Source organism: Cannabis sativa, chromosome X (assembly GCF_029168945.1).
Source record: "Cannabis sativa cultivar Pink pepper isolate KNU-18-1 chromosome X, ASM2916894v1, whole genome shotgun sequence".
Taxonomy (NCBI): domain Eukaryota; kingdom Viridiplantae; phylum Streptophyta; class Magnoliopsida; order Rosales; family Cannabaceae; genus Cannabis; species Cannabis sativa.
Window position 1 is genome coordinate 36,221,674 of NC_083610.1, and position 22,367 is coordinate 36,244,040.

At 31.8% G+C, this 22,367-nt stretch overlaps 1 protein-coding gene and 2 long non-coding RNA genes across 4 annotated transcripts; 1 reads left to right on the forward strand and 2 right to left on the reverse strand.

The window, feature by feature from the left end:
- Positions 1–8,276: 8,276 nt before the first annotated feature.
- LOC133032132 (protein FAR1-RELATED SEQUENCE 5-like) lies at positions 8,277–9,789 on the forward strand. Its single transcript, XM_061105981.1, has 2 exons — positions 8,277–9,129; positions 9,368–9,789. Exons 1-2 carry the CDS (start codon positions 8,277–8,279, stop codon positions 9,787–9,789), a joined length of 1,275 nt encoding a protein of 424 aa, XP_060961964.1.
- A 5,260-nt stretch (positions 9,790–15,049) lies between these two features.
- LOC133032541 (uncharacterized) lies at positions 15,050–16,494 on the reverse strand. 2 transcript variants are annotated; one of them, XR_009685164.1, is made up of 4 exons: positions 16,351–16,494; positions 16,120–16,251; positions 15,851–15,993; positions 15,050–15,768 (listed from the first exon to the last, which is right to left on the reverse strand). It is a non-coding gene; the product is annotated as an uncharacterized LOC133032541 (long non-coding RNA). The 2 variants fall into 2 exon arrangements; XR_009685163.1 differs by having other exon boundaries at positions 16,120–16,489.
- A 2-nt stretch (positions 16,495–16,496) lies between these two features.
- Positions 16,497–17,077, reverse strand: LOC133032542 (uncharacterized). Its single transcript, XR_009685165.1, has 3 exons — positions 16,876–17,077; positions 16,712–16,794; positions 16,497–16,632 (listed from the first exon to the last, which is right to left on the reverse strand). It is a non-coding gene; the product is annotated as an uncharacterized LOC133032542 (long non-coding RNA).
- Positions 17,078–22,367: the final 5,290 nt, after the last annotated feature.

The window sequence follows — 22,367 nt, forward strand, 5'->3', positions numbered from 1 at the left end:
TACTCTCCTAACGAACTTACCGAATCATGTTCGACCTAGGGTTGTACGGAGTGACACCGATGCACTATGGCGGAAGTCGCATTATGAATTTAGGTTGTTTGGGCTGAGTATGTACTCAGTTCATCATGAAGCGTACCAGAGTCACTATTCTCCAGACTTTATTACTACAATCACTTTTTGTCTCAAACTACTATTGTATTCATAACAATAAACTGTTTTTTTTTATTAAATATCTATATTTGTATAGTATTCAAAAAATTATTACAATCTTGATTACGACGATTAATACGTTAATGTAATCTTACAAAAATTATTGCAATATTTATTCCAACGAATAATATTTTAATGAAATATTTAAATCGTTTTAAAAAAAAAATATTGAGTTCTCATTATTAGTAAACATCCTAATTTAATTTCTTATTCATTTCGCCACACATTTTTATTTCGACATAATATTAGGATATTTGTTGCTACATGTGAAAATTTTATGTGGCCATTGTTGTTCATAACGTATGGGAACAATGGGAACAATGGGAACAACATTTACCTTATTTAAATAAATAATTTTTCTAACCACAGTCAACCAAACCAGAACAAAATCGATAATTTCGTTGGTTCGAATTACGTCTTCCAAGGAAAAGTTAATAGGGGGTTGGGTTTGTTCAAATTACGTTTTTCAAGGGATTGACTTTATCAAATTTATCTTGGGGTTATACCACCCCTTTTTTAGCCGTACCTAGGGTTATATTAATTATTATTTTGTAATTTTTGACAAGACTACACTCAACAATCACATCCACAAGTACTATATATACCCCTCTACCTCTCCTTACTCCTTCACGTCTCAATTTAGTATTGTTTTCTTTCCTAGAGAACTCACTCCCTATCTGTAGACGTATGTATAGGGATAATATAAAAAAAAAAGTAAATAATGTATTGTTGTTGCACCGAAGTGAAGATGTGTAAACAAAAGGATTGGTATGCACTGCAACCGTGTGTTGTAGGTGCATCAAGGGAATTTCAGCAATTCAATCAATCATCTCATTACAAATTTCGGTAATAACTCAAGTATTTATGTCTATTTATTTTAAAATTATATTATTACGAATTGTTTCTTAAAAATTTTATGTATGTGGTATATGTATATTCAGGAAATGTTGACGAAGGTTTCGGATGGGTGGAGTAGGGTGGACGGAACTACTTCCAATACGGCCACCCAAATATGTCATCCTACCGAACCTAAACCTCCCGAGTCGACAAGGCCACCGAGGAATGAGTGTTATCATATTTGACACAACGGTGCGCCAGACTCTCGAACAAAATGATACGCGGGAGGCAAATGTCAACGTTTTTACATTCTTAGGTCAAATTATTATTTTATTATAAAACCGTACTTGGGTGAGTTTTAAATATATATGTCACATCATATGTACTGTAGGAGTTTTTATTAACAAAAGACAAAAATTAATCCATTTTGTTGGGTTAATCCAAATGCCTTTTTCCAATGCATTCACAAAGTCATCTTCATTGATAGGTTGTACAGTCTAGTCAAATCAGGTTTTAAATGTAAATATTTAATATTAATTTCACCAAGACGGATTCATAACATCTTCATTGTAATGGTAGTTGGTTGTTCACTTTTATTATTTGAAAATTGTAATGTTGAATACTTTATTGTAATCAAGAAGTGAGAAATTGTAATGTGGTTCCTACAAATTAATTAGCATATATAAAAGATTTCTTTATTCTAATAACGTATTTCTACGTATGTCTTTCCAACCCTAAAATCAATTTTCAACAGTCACAGAAATAAATTATATGAAAATATATTTGGAACGTATTTCAATGTACGTCAGAAGCTGGATCTCCCATATCTCAATAAATTCAAGTTTGAAAATAACGTACATCAATATACGTGCAGAGTACCTTACATCGTAAATACAGTACGGTGCAATTATGTTTACTCAATATTTGAATTTAATGAGATAATAAGATTTTTTTTCAAATGTAAACTATAATTTCGAACATATTTATTCGTACAATACTTATTTTAATACAGTTTAAACCATTTCCTATTTAGGACCACATTTTTAAGTTGTTGGGAATTATTTAAAAATTGTCCAAATATTAAAATCTTCTTAACCAAGTATGGACTATTTCCTCTTTAATTTGAAGATACTAACTAAAAAAATCAATTGTTGTCTTATCAATATTTAATTTTCTGTGTACGTCCCACAGTGTACTCACTGACGTTAAATGGAGTATTTCCTATACTTTAAATAATGTACGTCAACGATTTCACAGTGTAACATCAAATCAAACTGACTACATTCTGACATGCAGATCTCATGGGATTCCCTGATTTGAGTTAATTAAGATACTATTTGAAAACACGAAACCTACCAGTAATTACTTAAGGAGATTTAATATTTGTTGGGCTCTAATATACTAATATGACATTTTTCTTATTAAAATTTGGACAAATCAATTAGGTCAGATTTAATAAATTATGATAGTAGTACCAACAACGATTATGATGTCAAATTTTAATAAATTATTCACTACTGAAATGAGTGGATGTCACATCACATTTTTAATTTCACCATTTAAACCATGTACTTATTATTTAAAGATGGTGATGTGACATTTTTATACGGCTGTAATAAATCAATTCACTTCATTCATTATGTCTTCCATGTGTACTAATACTTTAAAGCATTTTATTTTTACTTTAATTCTGGAAATTATTATTTAAATCATAAAACCGTACGTATATTTGTTTTTAATATAAACATGTCACATCACTTAGTACTTTCCCGATATTGCTTAGATTTTGTTTGTGGGATTTGATTCACCTTCTCCTTCTATTAAAATTGGTTAACTAATAAATGGGTAAATATTACCATTGTGAAAATTTATTAACTATTAAATGGTTAAATTCGGAAAAAGAAAACCAATATTATTACATGAACCCAATCACGTCTACATCAACCCACCAACCCACTATATAAGTAAAGGTTAGGTTATCCAAACTAAGCATTTTTTTCAAACCCCGTTATACTGTTACCTACATCAAATGGACCCTTACCAAAACTTCAACCCTTTTGAAACAAGTCCTCAAAAATCCCCACCGCATCATTTTTCTTCCACAAGACCCATAGGTACACCGTCACGGAGTCCAAGACTCCGTTCAGCGTCCATGTCAGGATGTCCTAACTGTGCAAGGCTCGAGTCTGTTCTCCACGAATACGAAAAACTTATAAGGAAGGCTCATTTACGAGCCACGGAGGCCAAGCAAGAGTCATACAAACTGGCGGAACATCTGTACCATTCAGCCCACGCCATGCAAGAAGCCAACACTTCAAGAGAAAAATTAGAGGGTATCGTGGATGACATTCTCGACTACACCGAGGTGTCCATACCCCACTACCCACTTCATGTGAAACAAGAATCACCAAACACTACTCCAAGTGTAACGCCCTAATGCTAAGGCACGCTACAGTGCTTTTTCAATAATTATGCAATCTTTGCTAATCAAAGAAAAATCTGGAAAAACGTGTCAAATTAAAACTTTTGCATTAAATACTAAACTTTGTAATTTAATAAAATATTTACAAGTGCCGGGATCCCGATTTTTAAAACTTTACAAACTTTACTTTTCAAGCATACAATCCAAAATATACAGATTTACAGGTCGCACAGCGACTTTCAAAATACAACTCCCAGATGTCCCGAGACCGAACACTCCAGGTCGCGCTGCTTGACATGTACAATCTCACCCGAGCTCAGGTTCACTCCTGTTCAGCCTTCGCCTTTCCTTTACCTACACATGGAAGCAGAAATTGTGAGTCAACAGACTCAGTAAGAAATGCATATAACATATCATATAATTTCCGACCTGTAAATAGGCGCCCATACACCTATTTACAGAGCTTAACAGATGAGTATGAACGTTCAATACCAGGGTACAACCACTATACCACATACACATCGTACCTCGCTGTACGAGTGTTGGTAGGGTTTATCTCGATCACTGAGTAACACTGAGTGATGTACCACACACCTTAGCATTTTCCTATGCTTGTGTTGGTATCACTGTATCGTACTCAAATCAACAACAATCACTGTACCAATACACTCTATAACTTAATCATACAAGTGTTGGTAGTGTTTAACATAATTCAAGCATGCATATATAAACACATATACACACATTCAGATAATCACATCATACATTATACACAGTTCTTACCTGTTTTCCGAATTCAAGTGTGCTGGCCGACCTGAACGGAATTCACGTGCTAGATGGATGCCCTAATCACAATAACGGTAATACAGATGAGTGACTCGCTAAATCACTTTCCGGGACTTAAAACTTGAAACTAAAAGTTTCCCTATCGATAAACCTCATGGCAATACCCTAAATATCTCAAAATTGGCCAAAACTAGGGTTCTGGAGAATCCCCCAACAGGTCAACCGGTTCCCAACCGGCATCCCGGTTCTGGGTCACCAACCGGTCGACCGGTTGGTACAGACCACCCAGAACCGGAATTCCGGTTCATCTGCTGGGAACCAAAAAAATTATCCCCCTTAATTCAATTCAATCCCAAACTTTACCAAACTCTCCAGTATACCTATACAATGCATACACAATGATTTCCAGGCAGTAATTCACAGAATAAACCATTACAACTCAAGTTGCCATTAATGAGTAAAGCTTTGAACTTTAAACCTAAAATTGCATAAAAATCATCTACACCATTAAAACCAGCAGCTAGAACTTAGAATCAACTCAACTAAACCCTAAAATTCGAACCTTAAACACCTTGAAACCTAACAGCCACTTACTCCCAAAATCACATGCTCAAACTAAGTAAAAAGCTCAAAATTAACATAAGCAAGAGTTCTAGGGCTTACCTTAGATAGAACCACTTTGAATCCTAGCTTAGATTCAAGGAAATGGAAGAAAAAAATTCAGGTTTGATCCTTGGTTTGCCTCAGCCGAATAGAAAGAGAGAGAGAGTTCAAGAGGAAAATGCTTTCTTCTAATTTCTTTTCTTTGATTTTCCAAATTGGGAAAAGGATTAACTAACCCTTGGCTGAAAGTATTCTTGCTAGGTGTCAATCAACCAAAAAGCCACCTATCTCTTATCCCTTTCAAATGACAAAAATGCCCTTAGACTTAAACTAAGGTATTTCTTTGAAACTAGGGGTAAAATGGTCAATTTCCATAACCCCGCTCAATCCCGATAATTTATTTCCTCTAAAATATTCCCCACTATGAAATAGGGTTCTAAACTTACTCATGTGATTATCTAGCCATCCATCGCATTTTCCGTTGTCGCCGAGCAAAAATTACAAAATTAACATATTTCACATATAAGCTAAATAATACCCCTAGAGTTTAATAAAATCTCCGGAATTGAGAAATTATAACTCTAACATTTATTTCTAAATATTGGGGTCCACAAATAAATTAATTCACAAATAATAATAAAATAATAAAAATTAGTGCTAATTGCCTTTTCTAATCCACATTACTAGAGCGGTCATTACACCAAGAGAAAGCCCTTCACGACCAAAGTCCCCGTTCAGAGACAATAGCCCTCCGTCTCAAAGGAAGTTCCCTCAAGTTATAGAACTTGATTGAACATCCGTTCAGTTTCAATCGTGGTATTTTTTATATATATATATACTGTACTTTTGTTACAACTCATCTCATATGGCCGTTGAATCAACTTTTTGTTAGGCCATTTAATGAGATTGAAGCACTTCTATTATATATGTAGTTGTTTGTAACTCTACTATATTATTTTAAGTTTCTTTTGCTTTCTGTTTGCAGTTGTGATTTCACAATGATTCACTTCACTTTTAATTCCACAATTAATTAATGAGGAAAGTGACATTAATACTCCAAAATAAACCAAAGTACATATTTCATAACAAATACTGATCGTACAACATTATAGCTTAAAATATAAAATAACATAACTTGGACACTAACACAGTGCATCATTTACTGTTTTTGGGAGAAGTACCCACTCCTCCTTTGTCCCCAACTTCTATATCATCTCCATTTCGGCCCTCACCTTTCTCAGTCGAATCTTTCACATTGTCCTGTTCGGGTGATTTATTTGCACCAGAACATTCACCCTCATCAAACAGTGAGCAAACAGAATTAAGGATAGCCTCTTCATCATTATCATCATTAGAATCCCACATGCAGGGAAACTCATTAACACAGCAAAGTTCTCTAACTTGCTGCCCAGTGAAGCATTGTCCCGTCTCTCCATGTAGACATAAAGCAGAAAAAGCTTCTATGAAAGATTCATAACGAATTATTTTTATGGACGCATCAGAAGTAGTGTTTTTGCTTACAGCATCTTCGTACGTACTATAGATACCTTCATTTGGTCCATTGAAAATAACCCAGTGTGGACCTGAACTCATACTTGATATATTGTAATGCTAATAACTAAATTACAAGTTCATTTCTCTCTAAACTTGATGCTGGATTGGAAAACGTCTCAAGTGTCTTATATAAGTCGTGGAGAATAACCCTATAGTACGTTTTTTAGTTAGCTGTACTCCATTGGGATGTACTCCATTGGGCACATGTGATGTGTCAAAAGAGGGGTGCTTAAATCTCTCAATTACACAATTAAATACACGTGTAGGCGTACGTAGTATGGTCAAATGTCAACTTATTCATCAATCCCGTTTTTCCAAAAAACCTAATGTCCTACGGTACTGTTCTAACGTACGACGATGGTTTAACTTATAAGAAGATGTAGGTGAAGGGCCCATTAATATCAGCCCAACATAAATAAATGCCCAACATATATAAATCAGTAAAACTACCCATTCTACTAAAAAAAGTCATCACTTTAATACACGTGTACACGCAGGGGGTTTTCATAATAGTACTGCGTTATCTTTGTAAAGTACAGGAATGGTTGAATTCATTAAAAGATGTTGGTATAGGCCCATTAATATAAGCCCAATGGATTTAAATGTGAACAACTAACCATTTATTAAAATTTTCTTCTTTTCTTAACATATTTTTTTACAAAAACAAAAAAAGTACAATGTTTTATTTTGGACGTACGAATATGGTTCAACTCATTGAAAAACTTAGGTGAAGGCCCATTAACATAACCCCAATCTATTTAAATCCCACCACCAAACCTTTCAACTCAATAACATCAACCCTTTAAATTTTTCGTCAAATAACTTTATTTTACAATTACATGTGGAATGAAATTAAAACAATTTGTACTATTATACTGTTCTGACGTACGAGAGGAGTTGAGTTCAGATTGTAATATTGTAGAGGCCCATTAATATCAGCCCAACAGCTTTAAATGTGATCACCAACTCCACACAACCCTATTATCGCAGCCTTTTAAACTCACAAAATCTAATTTCAATCCCCTCAGCACCCTCTACACCTTACTCCTCATCTACAATTCTTACAAATCAATAACAAGCCAACTTGAATGACGAACACACTTATGAATGGGAAACCATCACAGCAGAGCTAAACATCATAAAACCAGTGAATGAGATTGAAATACAGGACGTGCTAGGCAAGAGTCTCGGCAAACTGGAAAAATGGGAAGCATTCTACGAAATGTATGCGAAACGGATGGGTTTCGGCACAAGGAAAGACGATGTACGACGTTCTCATGGGGTCATTGTAATGCGGAGGTGGGTTTGTTGTTCCGAGGGTTCGAAAAAAATCGCATCACCGGACACACCAAGAAAAAAAAGACCTCATGATGTCACTAGAACCGGATGTCAGGCAGCATTGCGTATTTTACTCACACAACCGTGTAACACTTGGAAATGCAAAGAGTTCAGCACAATGCACAATCACGAGCTGGCTTCATCAAGTGAGGTACAATTTTTGAGATCATATAGAGTTGTCTCCAATGGGTTGCTTGCCCAAGTTAGGTCGATGAACTCCGTAGGAATTAAAACTGCCAACATAATGTCTCATGTTACTTTGTAAAGTGGAGGTTACGAGAAAATGCCATGTCAACTTCGAGATGTGTACAACAGGGTTGCTGGTGCGAAGCGAGAAGAGAAGATAGAGACGGACTCAGAAGGGGCTCTGGGATTTCTTGATTGTCTCGCAAAGAAGGATCCTAATTTCTTCGTTGTCTATCAGGTTGACGACGAGAATCGCTTGGCTAACTTATTCTAAGCAGATGGAAACTCACGCGTGGACTATGTAGCTTTTGGGGATGTACTAGGATTTGACACAACCTACATGACAAATGAGTACAATAAGCCCCTCACTGTTCTCATTGGCGTCAACCACCATTTCAACACATGCATCTTCGGATTTGCTCTCCTCCTCCACGAGAAGCTTCCATCATATTCTTGGCTACTTCAAAAATTTCTAGAATGCCATGGAGATAAGAAGCCAAATGTTGTAGTTACTGACCAAGATGCGGCCATGAAACAGGCTATCGTTGAACACATGCCCGATGTTACGCACCGTCTCTGCACTTGGCATCTCAATACAAATGCTTCAAAAAAGGTTAAAGATCCGATCTTCTTAAAAACATTTAAGGATCTCATGTACAACTACTACGAGGAGGAAGAATTTGAAGCAAGATGGTTAGACGTCATCCAAACCCAACAACTAACAGATAATGAATGGTGTCAAACAACATTCGAGTCAAGACAACAATGGGCAGAAACTTATTTAAGGGGTTCATTCGTTGCAGGAATGAGAACCACACAACGTTGCGAATCCATCAACTCCGCTCTAAAAAATTTTTTAGAGAAGAATTATTGCTTGCGTGAATTTGTAACAACCATAGATATGACAGTCTCAAAGCTCAGACACAACGAGACTGCAAATGACTTCAAAAGCAGATGCACTCGACCTCACCCACCTAATCCTACATGCTTGACCACTTACTACAACCAATGTGCTGAATTCTACACAAGAACTATGTACCACAAGGTTGCTGAGCAGCTTGATTTAGAGAATAACTATTTTGTCATAGCTCAAGAGCAAGAAGGAGAGTGGCAGATATTCACCATTGGAAAGTTCCAGCATCCGGACGTCCAATACCGAGTTCATTACTGTGAAGGCCGACGAGCACTACACTGTAGTTGCTTGCTCTATGAAAGTCAAGGGTACCCTTGTAGACATTTATGGGCTACAATGAAAAGATTAAACATGAGAAGAATACCTAATTCTCTTCTCATGAAGCGATGGAGCAAATCCGCAAAGATAAATCTCCACCTACATTTTAACTCGCCAAAGACAACCACAACAACACATTTACGAGATGGCTAGGTTTGGATCTCTCAGTTCACTGACTTATAACTTCACTTTCTATGCAGCAAAATCAGAGGACTCGTACAACCGTGCAAAGGAAGAGCTTGAACGGCTAACTCTAATGTTCAAGGAAGAATTTGACTTGAATTCCAATCCGGAAGGAGAGACGCCACAACCTGGAAGATATCGTAGCAACCCCAACATTATTAAAGACCCCGAAGTTGTGAGAACAAAGGGTACGGGAAATACAAGGGAAGGACCAAACGGGGAGCAGATCCCAAGAAACTCAAGACATTGTCGCATTTGTCGCTCATCAGACCATGATTATCGACGGTGCCCAAATCGTCAACATAACACTGGATCTCAAGGGCAACAACCTCCAAACAATCAACCAGCATCTGACTCATTCAATGACCACTCCAACGCGTATTTCCCGGAACCGCCTTCCTCCACACAAAAGTCTTACTATGGTCATTCTTATAACTAGCTACTTTTAGCCATTGTTGTTTTAACGTTTATGACTCTACTTATTGCTTCAAAAATTCTACATTTATATACTTCTTGTTATGTTTTGTGTGTTTAAGGTAATTCTCTCATCTTCACCAAATCTCAAAATTATTATTGACGAACAACTAAATTATGCCTAGGAAAAAAAACTGAATCTTATAAGGTGAAAAAATATATTTTTCTGGTAATTTTTAATATACGAAATATTTACAATTAAAAAATTACACCAACTAAAAACTCAATGTATAACAACAAACAAATTCATCACTAAAAAAAAAAATTCTAAACAATATACTACGAAACGTAAATGAACGTACTCGGTACGTGAAATTTTGTACTCGGTACGTGATATTATGTACACTAATTTTACTAAACATCACGCAGAAACAAGTAATGTACACGGTACTCTATATAATGTACTTAATTACCATCCCACAAATACATATGATCTTATGAATGAAGGAAAATACCAAAATAGCCTTAATCCGACAACATGGACCCACTGCCTACAGTGTTTTCGTACCATCAACTGCCAGGAACAGTGAAGACTGATGTACCTTTTTGTACTCTAACTAACACAAACAGTACCATTTTCTACTTTTTTCGTACCTAATTATTTTTTAATTAAAAAAATAAACTCCCAACCGGTAACCACACCTACAACAACCGGTTACCACCAAAATTTCAAAAATTAAAAAACATTTAAAAGTACGGTGGGACCCCCCTGCCGTACAACGGATTCCAATCCGTGTTTTGCACATATGGGCACAAAATCGGCTGCCTATATTTATATAGTAACAAATTAAAAGTTGATCATCAATTAAAATATCTAGTCAGTTAATCAAATATTTACTTATATTAAATCAAGTAAAACCAAAAAATATATAATTAATTTGATTATATACTATAAAAAATATTCCAACAAATCAATCTTGAGAAAGGATCATTCCAATCCCACCTTAATTAGAAGATACCATACAATACATCATACATAAATCATAAACCAAATTTGTGTAGATGTACACTATACTTATACTAAATATTTCGACTGTTTTTGAAAAATTCTAAATAATTTAAAATATCGAAAATAAAATTAAAACAATAAGTAGGGATAAAAATTGTACTCATGGGTATGGGTCCTGCAGGTACCCACTCTTAATGGGGAAGGGATTCTCTACCTAAATGCAGAATGGGGTGAGGATGGGGACAACTTTCTATCCTCGAATGTTAAACGAGACAGGGATAGGGATAACACCCCACGCCCTAACAAGGACCCATTTAATTTTTATTTATTAATTTTGTAATATTATTTTAAATTAGACTTATTAGGATTTTTGTCCTCTGGACTTTAACATTTATCAAATCATGACTTTTGAACTTTTAAGGTCGTTAAAATTTTCACTTGTACTATTGAGATTGTTGAATTTAAGAACTTGTTCTAATTTTAGTAAGAAAAATTTAACATGAATGAAAGTTCAAGAGGCTTAATTTGGTACATGTCAAAGTTCGGGGGGCATTGGTAAATATCAAAGTCTAAAGAGCATGATTTAGTACATGGACAATTACAAAATTAATAAAATTGAATGAAACTGGACAAATGTCCATAAATCCAAAATTTCAATAGTTGGGGAGAAATTTTTAATGGCTAAAAAAATTCAGGGACATAATTTAAAACATGCCAAAGTTTAGTGGACAAAAATCCTAATTAGCCTTTAAATTATTACACATTATCTTCATGTACTTTTAGTTTATTGTTAGTAAATTTTTATATATTTATTTTTTATTTATAATTTTTTATTAAAATAAATAAGTTTCTTGTGGGTATTACCCGCCCTAGTAGAGATTCACCGTCCCATCTCTAATAGGAAATACATGAAAATGGAGGTAAAAATAAATATTAAAATAGAGATTCACCGTTCATTGCCGGCTCAATTTTCATTTCTAGTTGCACGCAAGTTTTATTCCGCTATGGTGCAATAGATTATTTTGAATAAATTTATTCATGATTTTCTTAAAAAGCGAACAAAATATCTATTACTAAGGTCATATAAAAAATTAAAATATAATCTAGTATTGGAAATAGAAAATACTATTGCGGTAAAGTAATACCCCTACCTAATACCTAAGATCTCTTACCTACCAAGAAACAATGAAACCAAGGGCCAAATCAACTTAGAGGGCACCAAAATTACAACTGTGGTCTGATTTTGATCTCATATACTTGATTACATTTCATCACAACTTAGACAAAAATGAATCTTTCAGCCAAAACTACAGTACAAACGAAAAAAGATATTTAATCAACTCTAAACATCATGATCTTACCTTTTCAACCTATTCATATATACAAACCTAGGCCCAAAAAAACAGAGACCCACAAGTTTACAAACTGAAAATCCCAAAAGAAACAACCACAACAAAGTCAAAAAAGGTTATTATATAAAATATAGATTGGCATATCAAAAGAGAAAAGAGGAATCTGCCATGGCCATGTGACCATATATAGTCCTTGTCCTAGACAACAATAATTTTATAAGGAAAAAACTACCCTTTAATCTTACTACTTTTCCATTTTTTATTTCAAAAAAGATTATAATATTTTGATACTAAATTCAAGTTAAGAAGATTGTTTTAATTATTTGACAAAATGCAATAACTAAGAAAGATTCAAAAATATATATATAATATATATGTTTTTTTATAACATAGAGTCTATCATATAGTATATTCTATGTAGTCATTAAAAAGTAGAGTTTTATAAAAACGAAATTATAAAAATATGACTTTAGCATGTTATTAGCTATAAAACATTAAGTTTCAAATTTACTACTTATTTAACTTATACAAGGAATTTAAAAATAAGTAATTTGCGGCATAAATACTTAAGTTTAACTCCCGCTGTAAATAAATATCTTAGTTTAATTTTTAGCAGTAATAATACTTAAGTTATATTTTTAGAACTCTGTGAGTACCTAACCGTTAAATATTAAGTCATTATCTACGTGTTATTTTCTTATTGGTATATTTAAATTAATTTTTATAAAAAAATAAAAAATTTAATGACTTTGACTAATCAGAAATTGTCACGTGACAATTTACTTAACATTTAAGAGTCAGATACCTACAAAAGTTCTAGAATTATAATTGAAGTATTATTAGCACCAAAAATTACATTTAAGTATTTATTTGTAACTGGGAGTTAAATTTAGGTATTTATACCGCAAATTATACTTTAAAAATCATACATTTTCTTCTAACTATTATTTGGAAATAACCTTTTTATACATATGTCCCTAAATTTTTTGCAAAAAATTTTAACAAAATATAGTGTGCCTAAAAATGCTATGTTGCAAAAAGTTTTTGAAAAAACATTGTACAAATTTGCATTTTTTTTTCTTACAAAATACTCTTCAATACTCTAGATGGTTGGTTGAAAATTTTCAGATAGCTAGTCGAAATTTTCAAACAGCTTAGACAATCGGTCATTTAGACAGATTATATTTTGCAAACAATTATTAAAAAAAAATAATTTTAAAATAGAAATCATTTGACTAATTGACTACTAAATTTCAGACAGGACCGGCTCTAGGTTAGGCCTACACTTTTTGGGAGTTCAAAATAAAAAAATAAAAAAATTTATTAAGTTTTTATTTAAATAAAATTTAAATGTATTATAAATTTTAAATATTTATATTTTATGATATATTATTCAAAATCATTAAAGGCCGGCCATTTCAGACTGCATACTACAACTCACTTATTTTTTATAAATACAACTTACAAAGGTATTGTATTGTGTGGTATTGAGATAATTTTGAGGAAACTCGTACCATATATTTATTTATTGGGTCAGTAATAAATTGAGAGTTCCCATACTATTATTAATAATGGCACCGCTATAATATAATAATGTCCCAAAAGATAAGTATAATCTATCCCAAGAAAAACTGTAGTAAATAAAATAAGAAAGAATGGTAGGCGAAGCATATTAAAAATAAAATGTTGAGTTATGGGCATAGAGAGAAGAGAAGTTTGGTTATTCTTGGAAACTTGGAACCACGTAGTTTTTCCATTGGTTTGACACGTGTGCAATGAGTCCCCTCCGAGTGAGTAAAAGACAAGGTTTTGTAACTTTTGGTTCCATTTGTTGGAGGGAGGGAGGGACCAACACCAACTTGTTTGTTGTTACTCTTTCTAATGATGCAGCTTTTTGTCTAAATAATAAACAAATGCTAACTAGTCTAATCACCCATGTTACAGTATTGTCCTAAAATATTTAGGGTTGTTTGTATTATACTTGTATTATATAATGTTATATTGAATTGTATTTTATATAATATTTTTATATAAAATTACATGTGGTATTAATTTTTATTTACACCTAAATATATAATATTTTACTATATAATAAAATTTAATATTATATTATATAAAAATATGATATATAATCCAACTCAATATAATATAATATAATACAATACAACCTAATACGACGTTACAAACCAACCTATTGTTATCGTATTATATATAGGGAAATTTGATTTTCTATACTTACATATACTTAATATTTTATCCCTAAACTAATACAGATCACCATTGAAAATATATGACCACTTTATCTAAAATTTAAAAATACCCCTCTCAAATTTCTCATACTTTTTTTAGTGCAAAAACATAAAAAAAAAAAAATAAAATAAATTAGTAGTTCGATAGGGTCCGATGGTCACTTGATGTTACTTTTGTATGTACATAAACATAAAAAAAAAATTGGTAGCAGATCTGGTCCGATGGTCACCTGGTGCTATTTTTTTTATGTATTAAAACATAAAAAAAAAAAAAAATAGTAGCAGATATGGTCCGATGGGTCCTAGTGGTCTAATGGGTGGTCCGATAGGTGGTCCGATGGGTCCGATATGGGATCCGATGTGTGGTCCGATGGGGGGTCCGATTGTGTAAATGGGGTGATATAAATGGGGGGTATTTTAGGGATATCATAAAAGTTATCATATCTTACAAATATTAGTTATTATTTGTTTAAGAAATTTTTTTTACCCAAATGTAAGCATAAAAAATCAAATTTCTCTATATATATATATATAGGGAAATTACTAAGTGTTACATTTAGTACAAATTTTATGAACTACTTGTTATCCTATTTTTACCTATTGTTCAATAATATATATTTTTACAAGAATTTTCAAAAGGTTAAATATCTACTTGTTGCTTAAATTCTTATGCATAGAAATAATGATAAGAACCTCTTGAATATATTTTTATATACTAGGTGAGTTTACACGTGCAATTGCACGTGTTAAACTGTTCATTTGATTTTTTTTTATTTTCATTTTTATTGTATAATTAATTGTGATAAAATATAAAATATGAAATTAAGATTTAATATTTTAAAATGAAGTAGAAAATGTAAATATATATTATATTATACAATAATAATTACAAACTAATTAAAGCTAAGCATTTTAACTACATATAATAGTATCCTATATCAGATGCTTATTATTTAAATATATTTTACATTGTATTTATAATATTTGTACATATATATATATTTATATTATTTTGTAGATACTTCAAGTATCATTAGTAGTATTTGAAATGCTCGACTCAGCATCACTTTCGAGCAGTGAGATAATGTTGTATTTGGTTTGACTTCCGCCACTATATGCATCCGCTCTTGCTTTTAAGTAAATAAAAAATTTACTCGTTGTAAAAAGCCTTGCAACCGATAATATGTTTTGATCTTTTTATTAACAACATCATTGAGAAAGATAGTAATATTAATATATGCTAATGAAGTGAATGAGTTTAAGTAGTAGAATTTACATTTGAGATGTGAATAAGTTCTTGTGCGGTACAATTTACAAACTTTTCTGCATTTTTGCCGAAGAATGTTGCTATTAGTGAGCCTGTGTGGTCTGTTAGTTGAGCTTGAAAGCGCCATCTAGTATATTCAAATACAAATTAATTTATTTTAGCAACAAATTATGATAATAAGATTTGTGCTAAATTGAGTTAATATAAACCTTAGAATTGTCTCAACAGATAATTCGTTGCATCCACAGTTGTCAAGATCTGCTTTTTGACGGCATTTTGTGCAAGCCATGTACCAGAAGAGTTGTCTTAAATTTTTGATAGAGATTGATGCATTGATCCAAAAAGTAGTTTGCTAATAAAGCATAATATAGTTATTGAAATAAAGTATATAATATTATGTAAAGACAAAAATAATTATAAACATTGAGAAAAGAAACTAATTAGTTAATTAAAAATTAAATAAACATATTTTACATACCTCTTGTGGAAGATTTTGAATGCCATTAATAGTAATGATATTATTATATTGAAGAGTTCTTAAAGCAGTTTAGGTTGGGAAGAGTCTTTTCTCACTGATAATGGAGATAGGTATTCTTCATTGTTAATGCTCCTATTAATTTATAGGATAAAAGTATTAGATATATAAGAATTATTTATGGACAGGTGTAATGAGAAATAATTTATAAAAATTAAGTATAAATTAGTTTACCATTGGCGAATCTCATTTATTTGTGGAATGTTCGTAAGGTTGATGGTAAATGAACTTTGTTGCTTGGATGATAAAGATATACCTATTGAATTATTAAAAAAATATATTATAAGATGACTTTTAATAATACTAAATAATTAGTTGAAATAAATCTAACCATTGTGTGAAACAATTTTCAGGTGTGTTCCTATTATAATAGGATTTTGTGGAAGAATTTCACATATTGCTTTTCCAATGGTCTCAATTAGTTCGTCCCACATAGTTAAAATTTTTGGTTGCAAGCTGCACAAATATATTTTGTTAAATATTAACATAACATATGCAGTAATTTTTGAAAATATAAAACATATTAGTTTTAGACCTTTGATCAACAAGGAGGAATTCTTGAATATTTGCAGGTCCAGGCCTTGTGTGGATCAGCACTTAATACAACTGCAACAATATCTGTAATTAACATTGAAAGAAATATCATTAGTAATTTGACAATAATTATGATCATAAAAATTAAAATTATATAAATATTACCAACAGAAGTTTTTGTATCAATGTAGGCATCTAGTTGATCAAGATAATACAAGTTGTAGAGATCTTCAAAGTTCCATTAGTTTTCTTCAGTTATTTCCTCAATTGATGTAGAAGTGTTGATGCTCCATTCAAATTGATTGTCAACAATTCTAAACTCTTCTTGTACTGGCTTTATATAAGCATTGGAAATTAAATAGACTTGTGAAACATTTAAGGTGTATCTCTGAAATGATTGATTGCATTGCCATACAAAGTAGCTTGTATACGATTTTTCAATTTATAATGAATCAAAAATACACAAAGTGATTTAAGAAAATATCTTTTGTAAAGATTTTATAGATAATTAATTAATAATCTTATATTTTGTAGCTGAAACAAAATTTAAATTTAATTTATATAGTTTATATAGATTTATGAGTTGTAATAAATATACCTCAATATCAGTAAGAATTACACGTTGGTACAATACTCCATTGCGAGAGAGACGTGGAATAAGTTTTTCAATAACAGTAACTTTTGTTATCCATCCTCTAGTAGGTGTAATTTCTCGTAGTAATTTATACTCTCTTACGTGTCAATCACTATTAATATAATTATGTAGTAAGTCTCATATAATTTAATATAATAACTTTTAAAGAGAATTAATACTAACTAATATAAAGTGACACGTCTAAAAAGTGCTAAATACTACTAATATATACTCAATAATTATGCTCTATCAGTAATTATTTACAAGATGTTACTTATAAATAATGTTACTACGGATACTTAATTAGTAATGTTTGAGATAATAATAATAAGATTTAATAGTTAGATCATTTTATTGGGTGTTGTCTCTTATAATAATTACATCAACAATGATAAATTATCTAATGATCTCAACTATATTCATTGATAGATCGTTTTATTCATTTGTAGCTTTTATAACATGACTGAAACATATAAACAGAGACATAATGGATAAGAACAATAGAAATCTTTGCATTGACCGACTTTATTTTAATTGGTATCCCTCTTATAATAATGACTAAATTAGAGTATACAGATCTTTATCCCCTTCCAATTCCACTTTACAATTGCATGTCCAGCTCATCTTTTATCTTTTATGTGTCAGGATATAGGCAAGAAATAGACTTGAACTTGTGAGCAATATTGGTAATAGTAGGATTTTAAAATGGATAAATTGGTCATCAACTATCACACCAATTAACCATATTTATAATAGTAAGATAAGATATATATATATATATGAAAGAGATTTCAATAGTTATATTTTTTTTGTAACCATCATGGTTACATTTTTTTAAGCCATTAAATTCCTATTAAATGGTTATGATTAATTTAGAAATTAAATAAAAATAAATAATAAATAACTTGTAACCTGAAAATAACCTAATCATTTATTTCCTTATAAAACTTTAATTAAGATTAATTATATTTTAAAATTAAATTAATTATAATTATTAATTAATTTTTTGCAATTTATTACTATATAAGGATCTTTTAGCAATTTATTTTTTATACTTAAATTATTTAAAATTTTATAGCAAAACTTCTTATAATTTAAAATTATACATATATAATTTCATAATTTAAATTTTATAATACTTGTAATCTTAATTTTAAATTATTACACTTAATTATTTAATTTTTTTATTTAAATATTTAAAAAGTAAAAAATAAAATAAGTTGAAGGATTTTAGAAGAAAAATGGCTACACTTGTTATCGATTGATTAGCTTGAGGCCTCATACTTAGTTCATATAATTGTAACAAAATAATTAAATATTATTTAAAAATAATTAATTATTTGAAAATTTATTATAAGAAGAGAATTTTAATTTGTGTCAAAAGAAGTTTAATTTTTATAAAAAAAATAAATTTTATTGTAAATATTATAATTAAATGGCTTAATTATTAAAATAATTCAAGTAAGGATTTAAATATAAATATTAATTGCTAAAAGAGGTCTTGTTAAATATTTAATTAATTATTTTAAGAAAATAGTTAATTATAATTAATTAATTTTAAAAAAGGAATGTCTACTATTTAATTAATTATTTTAAGAAAATAGTTAATTATAATTAATTAATTTTAAAAAAGAAAGTCTACCTATTAGTAACCTGCTATTACATGTCAAAGAAAAATGTAACCATATGGTTACAATAAAAATGTAACCATTGAATAGTCACCCATATATATATATATATATAAAATATTAAAAAAAGGGAATGTGTATTCCAAGAGAATGTGATGTTTCATTAATTCTCTACCATTAAAAATATTTTGGTTTTATATATTCTCTTGGTAATAAAAAGAAAAAATAGTTCTTATAACAATTTTCACATGATATTGGCACTTCAATTCAATAATCATATTTTATATACTGCACTGGTACTCAGCTTTGGTATTGCATCTCTTATTTTTTTTTTTTTTGAAACAAGTAACATTTAATTTTTGATATTAAAAATATTAAATTTTAAAATAAAATAAATAAATGTATTGCCTCTCGACCCTCCACGTGTCCATATTTATGAGTTAACAGAAGTGGTAGTAATAGTGTAAGAGAATTGTAAGATTGAATATTTTTGCCTCCAAAAATAAAAATAAAGTATTTAAATGTATAAAATCTTAAATATTAAATATTTATGCCGCAATTTACCTTAATTTATAATGTATTATGTATTGGTTTAAAGTTGTTTTTGTTTATTGTGTCTTAATTTGCTAAATTTTTAATGTTTTATTTATTTATTAATTTATTTTTATAAAATCACACTAAACATACTATTTATTTAATTATCAAATCACTATTATAGAGTTAAGACTTGGTAATTACTAAGTGTAATATAAACATCACAAATTAGTGACACAAGAGTAATGTGGGACAAATACTGTAAAGACCGCTTAGTTTAATTTGGAAATTAGCAGTTCATTACGTTTAATTATGAAATTATTTATAGCTATTTAAATAATTATTTATACTGTTATTATTGAATTCAGAGATGCATTTTTATGTCATGTAGTAGTTTTCATAATTTTGCATTCCGGTGCCCGGTATTTTGGAACTCGGTGTTTGGCTCAGTAAAAATCACAACTTAGTATGTTAGTAGTTTGGGGCGGTTTATTGACATTGGGAATGTCGGGAATGGCCGGGAATTTAGAATTTCCCAAAAATACCCCTTTAGTGTTATTTATGTAGTTTTAGTGTGGAGGGGCAAAATGGTCTTTTTTCCCCATTAGTATTTTGTCTTCTAGTGATTTTATTAAATGAAAAATAAATGTTTATTTATGCTTTATTTGGCTGAAATGAATTGATATATGTTAAGTAGCTTTTAATTCATTTTACAAAAAAATCAACACTTAGAAAAAATAGAAAAAAATTTGGAAAAGCTCTCTCTTTCTTTCCTCTCACTTTCGGCCCTCTTGGAGCAGCAAGGAGCTGGCCTTTTTCTTGAAATTTTGCTTGTGATTTCATCTCCCTTTAAGGTTCAATTCAAGCTAGGTTAGCCCTTCTTCTTTTCTTTTTAAAAATTGTTGAATTTTGATGAAAATAGTTTAATGCATGCATGATTTTTGGATGTTTGTTGCTGCTGTGTTTTGTTGATAATTTCAGAGATGTAAGCATGATAATTTGAAGTTATTTAAGCTGTTAATAATGTATGTTATTTGCTTTGTTTCAAGCTTGGAATTTTTAGCTCAAAAATATGATTTTTGAAAGAAATGTCTTGAATCTGTTGCTGTGATGTTGTTGATGTTTGTAGTTGTTTTCAGAGGTTTAATTATGCATGATTAAGTAGATTTGAGCTAGTTTGGATGCATGTTATTTAGGTTTGCTCAAGTTTGAGTTTGGAACTCAAAGCTTGAGCTTTAATGGTGATTTTTGTTTATGTGCTTTCTGGGAGAGTTTAATGCCTTAGAAATGTTATTTGGGTTATATGGAATAGGTCTGGAAGGTTTGAGGTGATTTGGGTTAGATTTGGTCGAGTTATGAATTTTTGATGTTGCTGCCTGCGAGGAACCGGAATTCCGGTTGTACATCCGAAATTCCGAATGGGGTTCTGAAATTTTCCAGAATCGGAATTCCGGTTGGGCAACCGGTCTACCGGTTGGGGAAAATTCAGGAACCCTAGTTTTCCTCGTTTTTATGTTTTGGGGGTATTGCCATGCTTTTTATCGATAGGGAAACTTTTAGTTCCTAGTTTAAGTCCCCGGGAGGTGATTTAGCGTATCACTTATAGTGTTGTGATTTTTATGGTTTAGGAGCCTGTAATCCGCCGCGCAGATAAGTTCCAGTCAGGTTGACCGGCACACCTGAATTCGGAATCCAGGTAAGATTAGTATAACAATATGCATATGTAGATTATATGTTTAGTGTGCATGTAGGAAGCCTGTTAGATTACATTAGTTATTTATGTTGGCTTCGAACCATCCAACCCTGTCACGTCGGTACAGGCTGGAGTATGACCAAGAATGAGTATGACCAAGAATGAGTATGACCGGCTCGACCGATCAGCCGACACTTAGGTTGGTGGTTCCGTACTATTGACGTATCACGTCGGTACGAGCTAGAGTATGACCAAGATCGGAGTATGACCGGCTCGACCGATCAGCCGATACCGTAACACGTCTGACAGCCGAGTATGACCAAGAACGGAGTATGACCGGTTCGACCGATCAGGCTGTTACTTGTCAATAGTACCGTCCCTATGAACGTTCAGAACTCAGTACCGTGTTGGACACGGCAGTTAGGGGGACTCAGTATCGTGTTGGACACGGCAGTTAGGGTTATGATCAGGGGTATGGGCGTCTGATCATGACCGGGTTTTATGTATGAATATTATTATGCTTTTCCTACCGAGTTTGTCGACTCACAGAGCTACGTTTATGTGTAGGTAAAGGCAAGGCTAGAGCTGATGGACCGTGAGCGAGCCGGTGAAGATTGTACATGTCGGGGCGGTTAGGCCTGGAGCGTACGATCCTCGGGACAGCAAGGCTATTTTTGTAACTAGTCGCTAGGCGACAATTATTTTGTATGAACAGAAAATTTTTGTAAATGATTTTGTAATCGGGATCCCGAGTCTTTTGTAATAATATTTTACAAGTTTAATTAAAAAGCAAAATTTTAATTAATCACGTTTTCCATAAACCTCGTTGATTAGCAACGAGCTGCACAGTATGTTTAAAAATCACGTAATACGCCTATGTTAGTTAGGGTGTTACAATTTGGTATCAGAGCCTTGACCCAGCCGGAAGTGTGGTCGACGAGGACGTCGGACCCCGTAAGGGGGGATGATTGTGACAGTCAGTAGTCCCGTGATCCGTAAGGGGAAATACCGGGTAAGCTGTGCAATCCCATACCGCCTGGGGAAGGTCAAGTGGGATGATTCTGAGACTATGTAGGTATGGGACTACACAGTTGAAGAGGGCTTAAATGGATTGATTGGTACTACCTATATCAACAAGGTGCATCTTGTTTTTCGGTAGCCCATCTCG

Coding starts and splice junctions, on each gene's coding strand:
- LOC133032132 (XM_061105981.1), top strand. CDS start 8,277: ATGACAAATGAGTACAATAAGCCCCTCACTGTTCTCATTGGCGTCAAC. Junction 9,130..9,367: donor AGGCCGACGAGCACTACACT/GTAGTTGCTTGC, acceptor CTTTCTATGCAG/CAAAATCAGAGGACTCGTAC.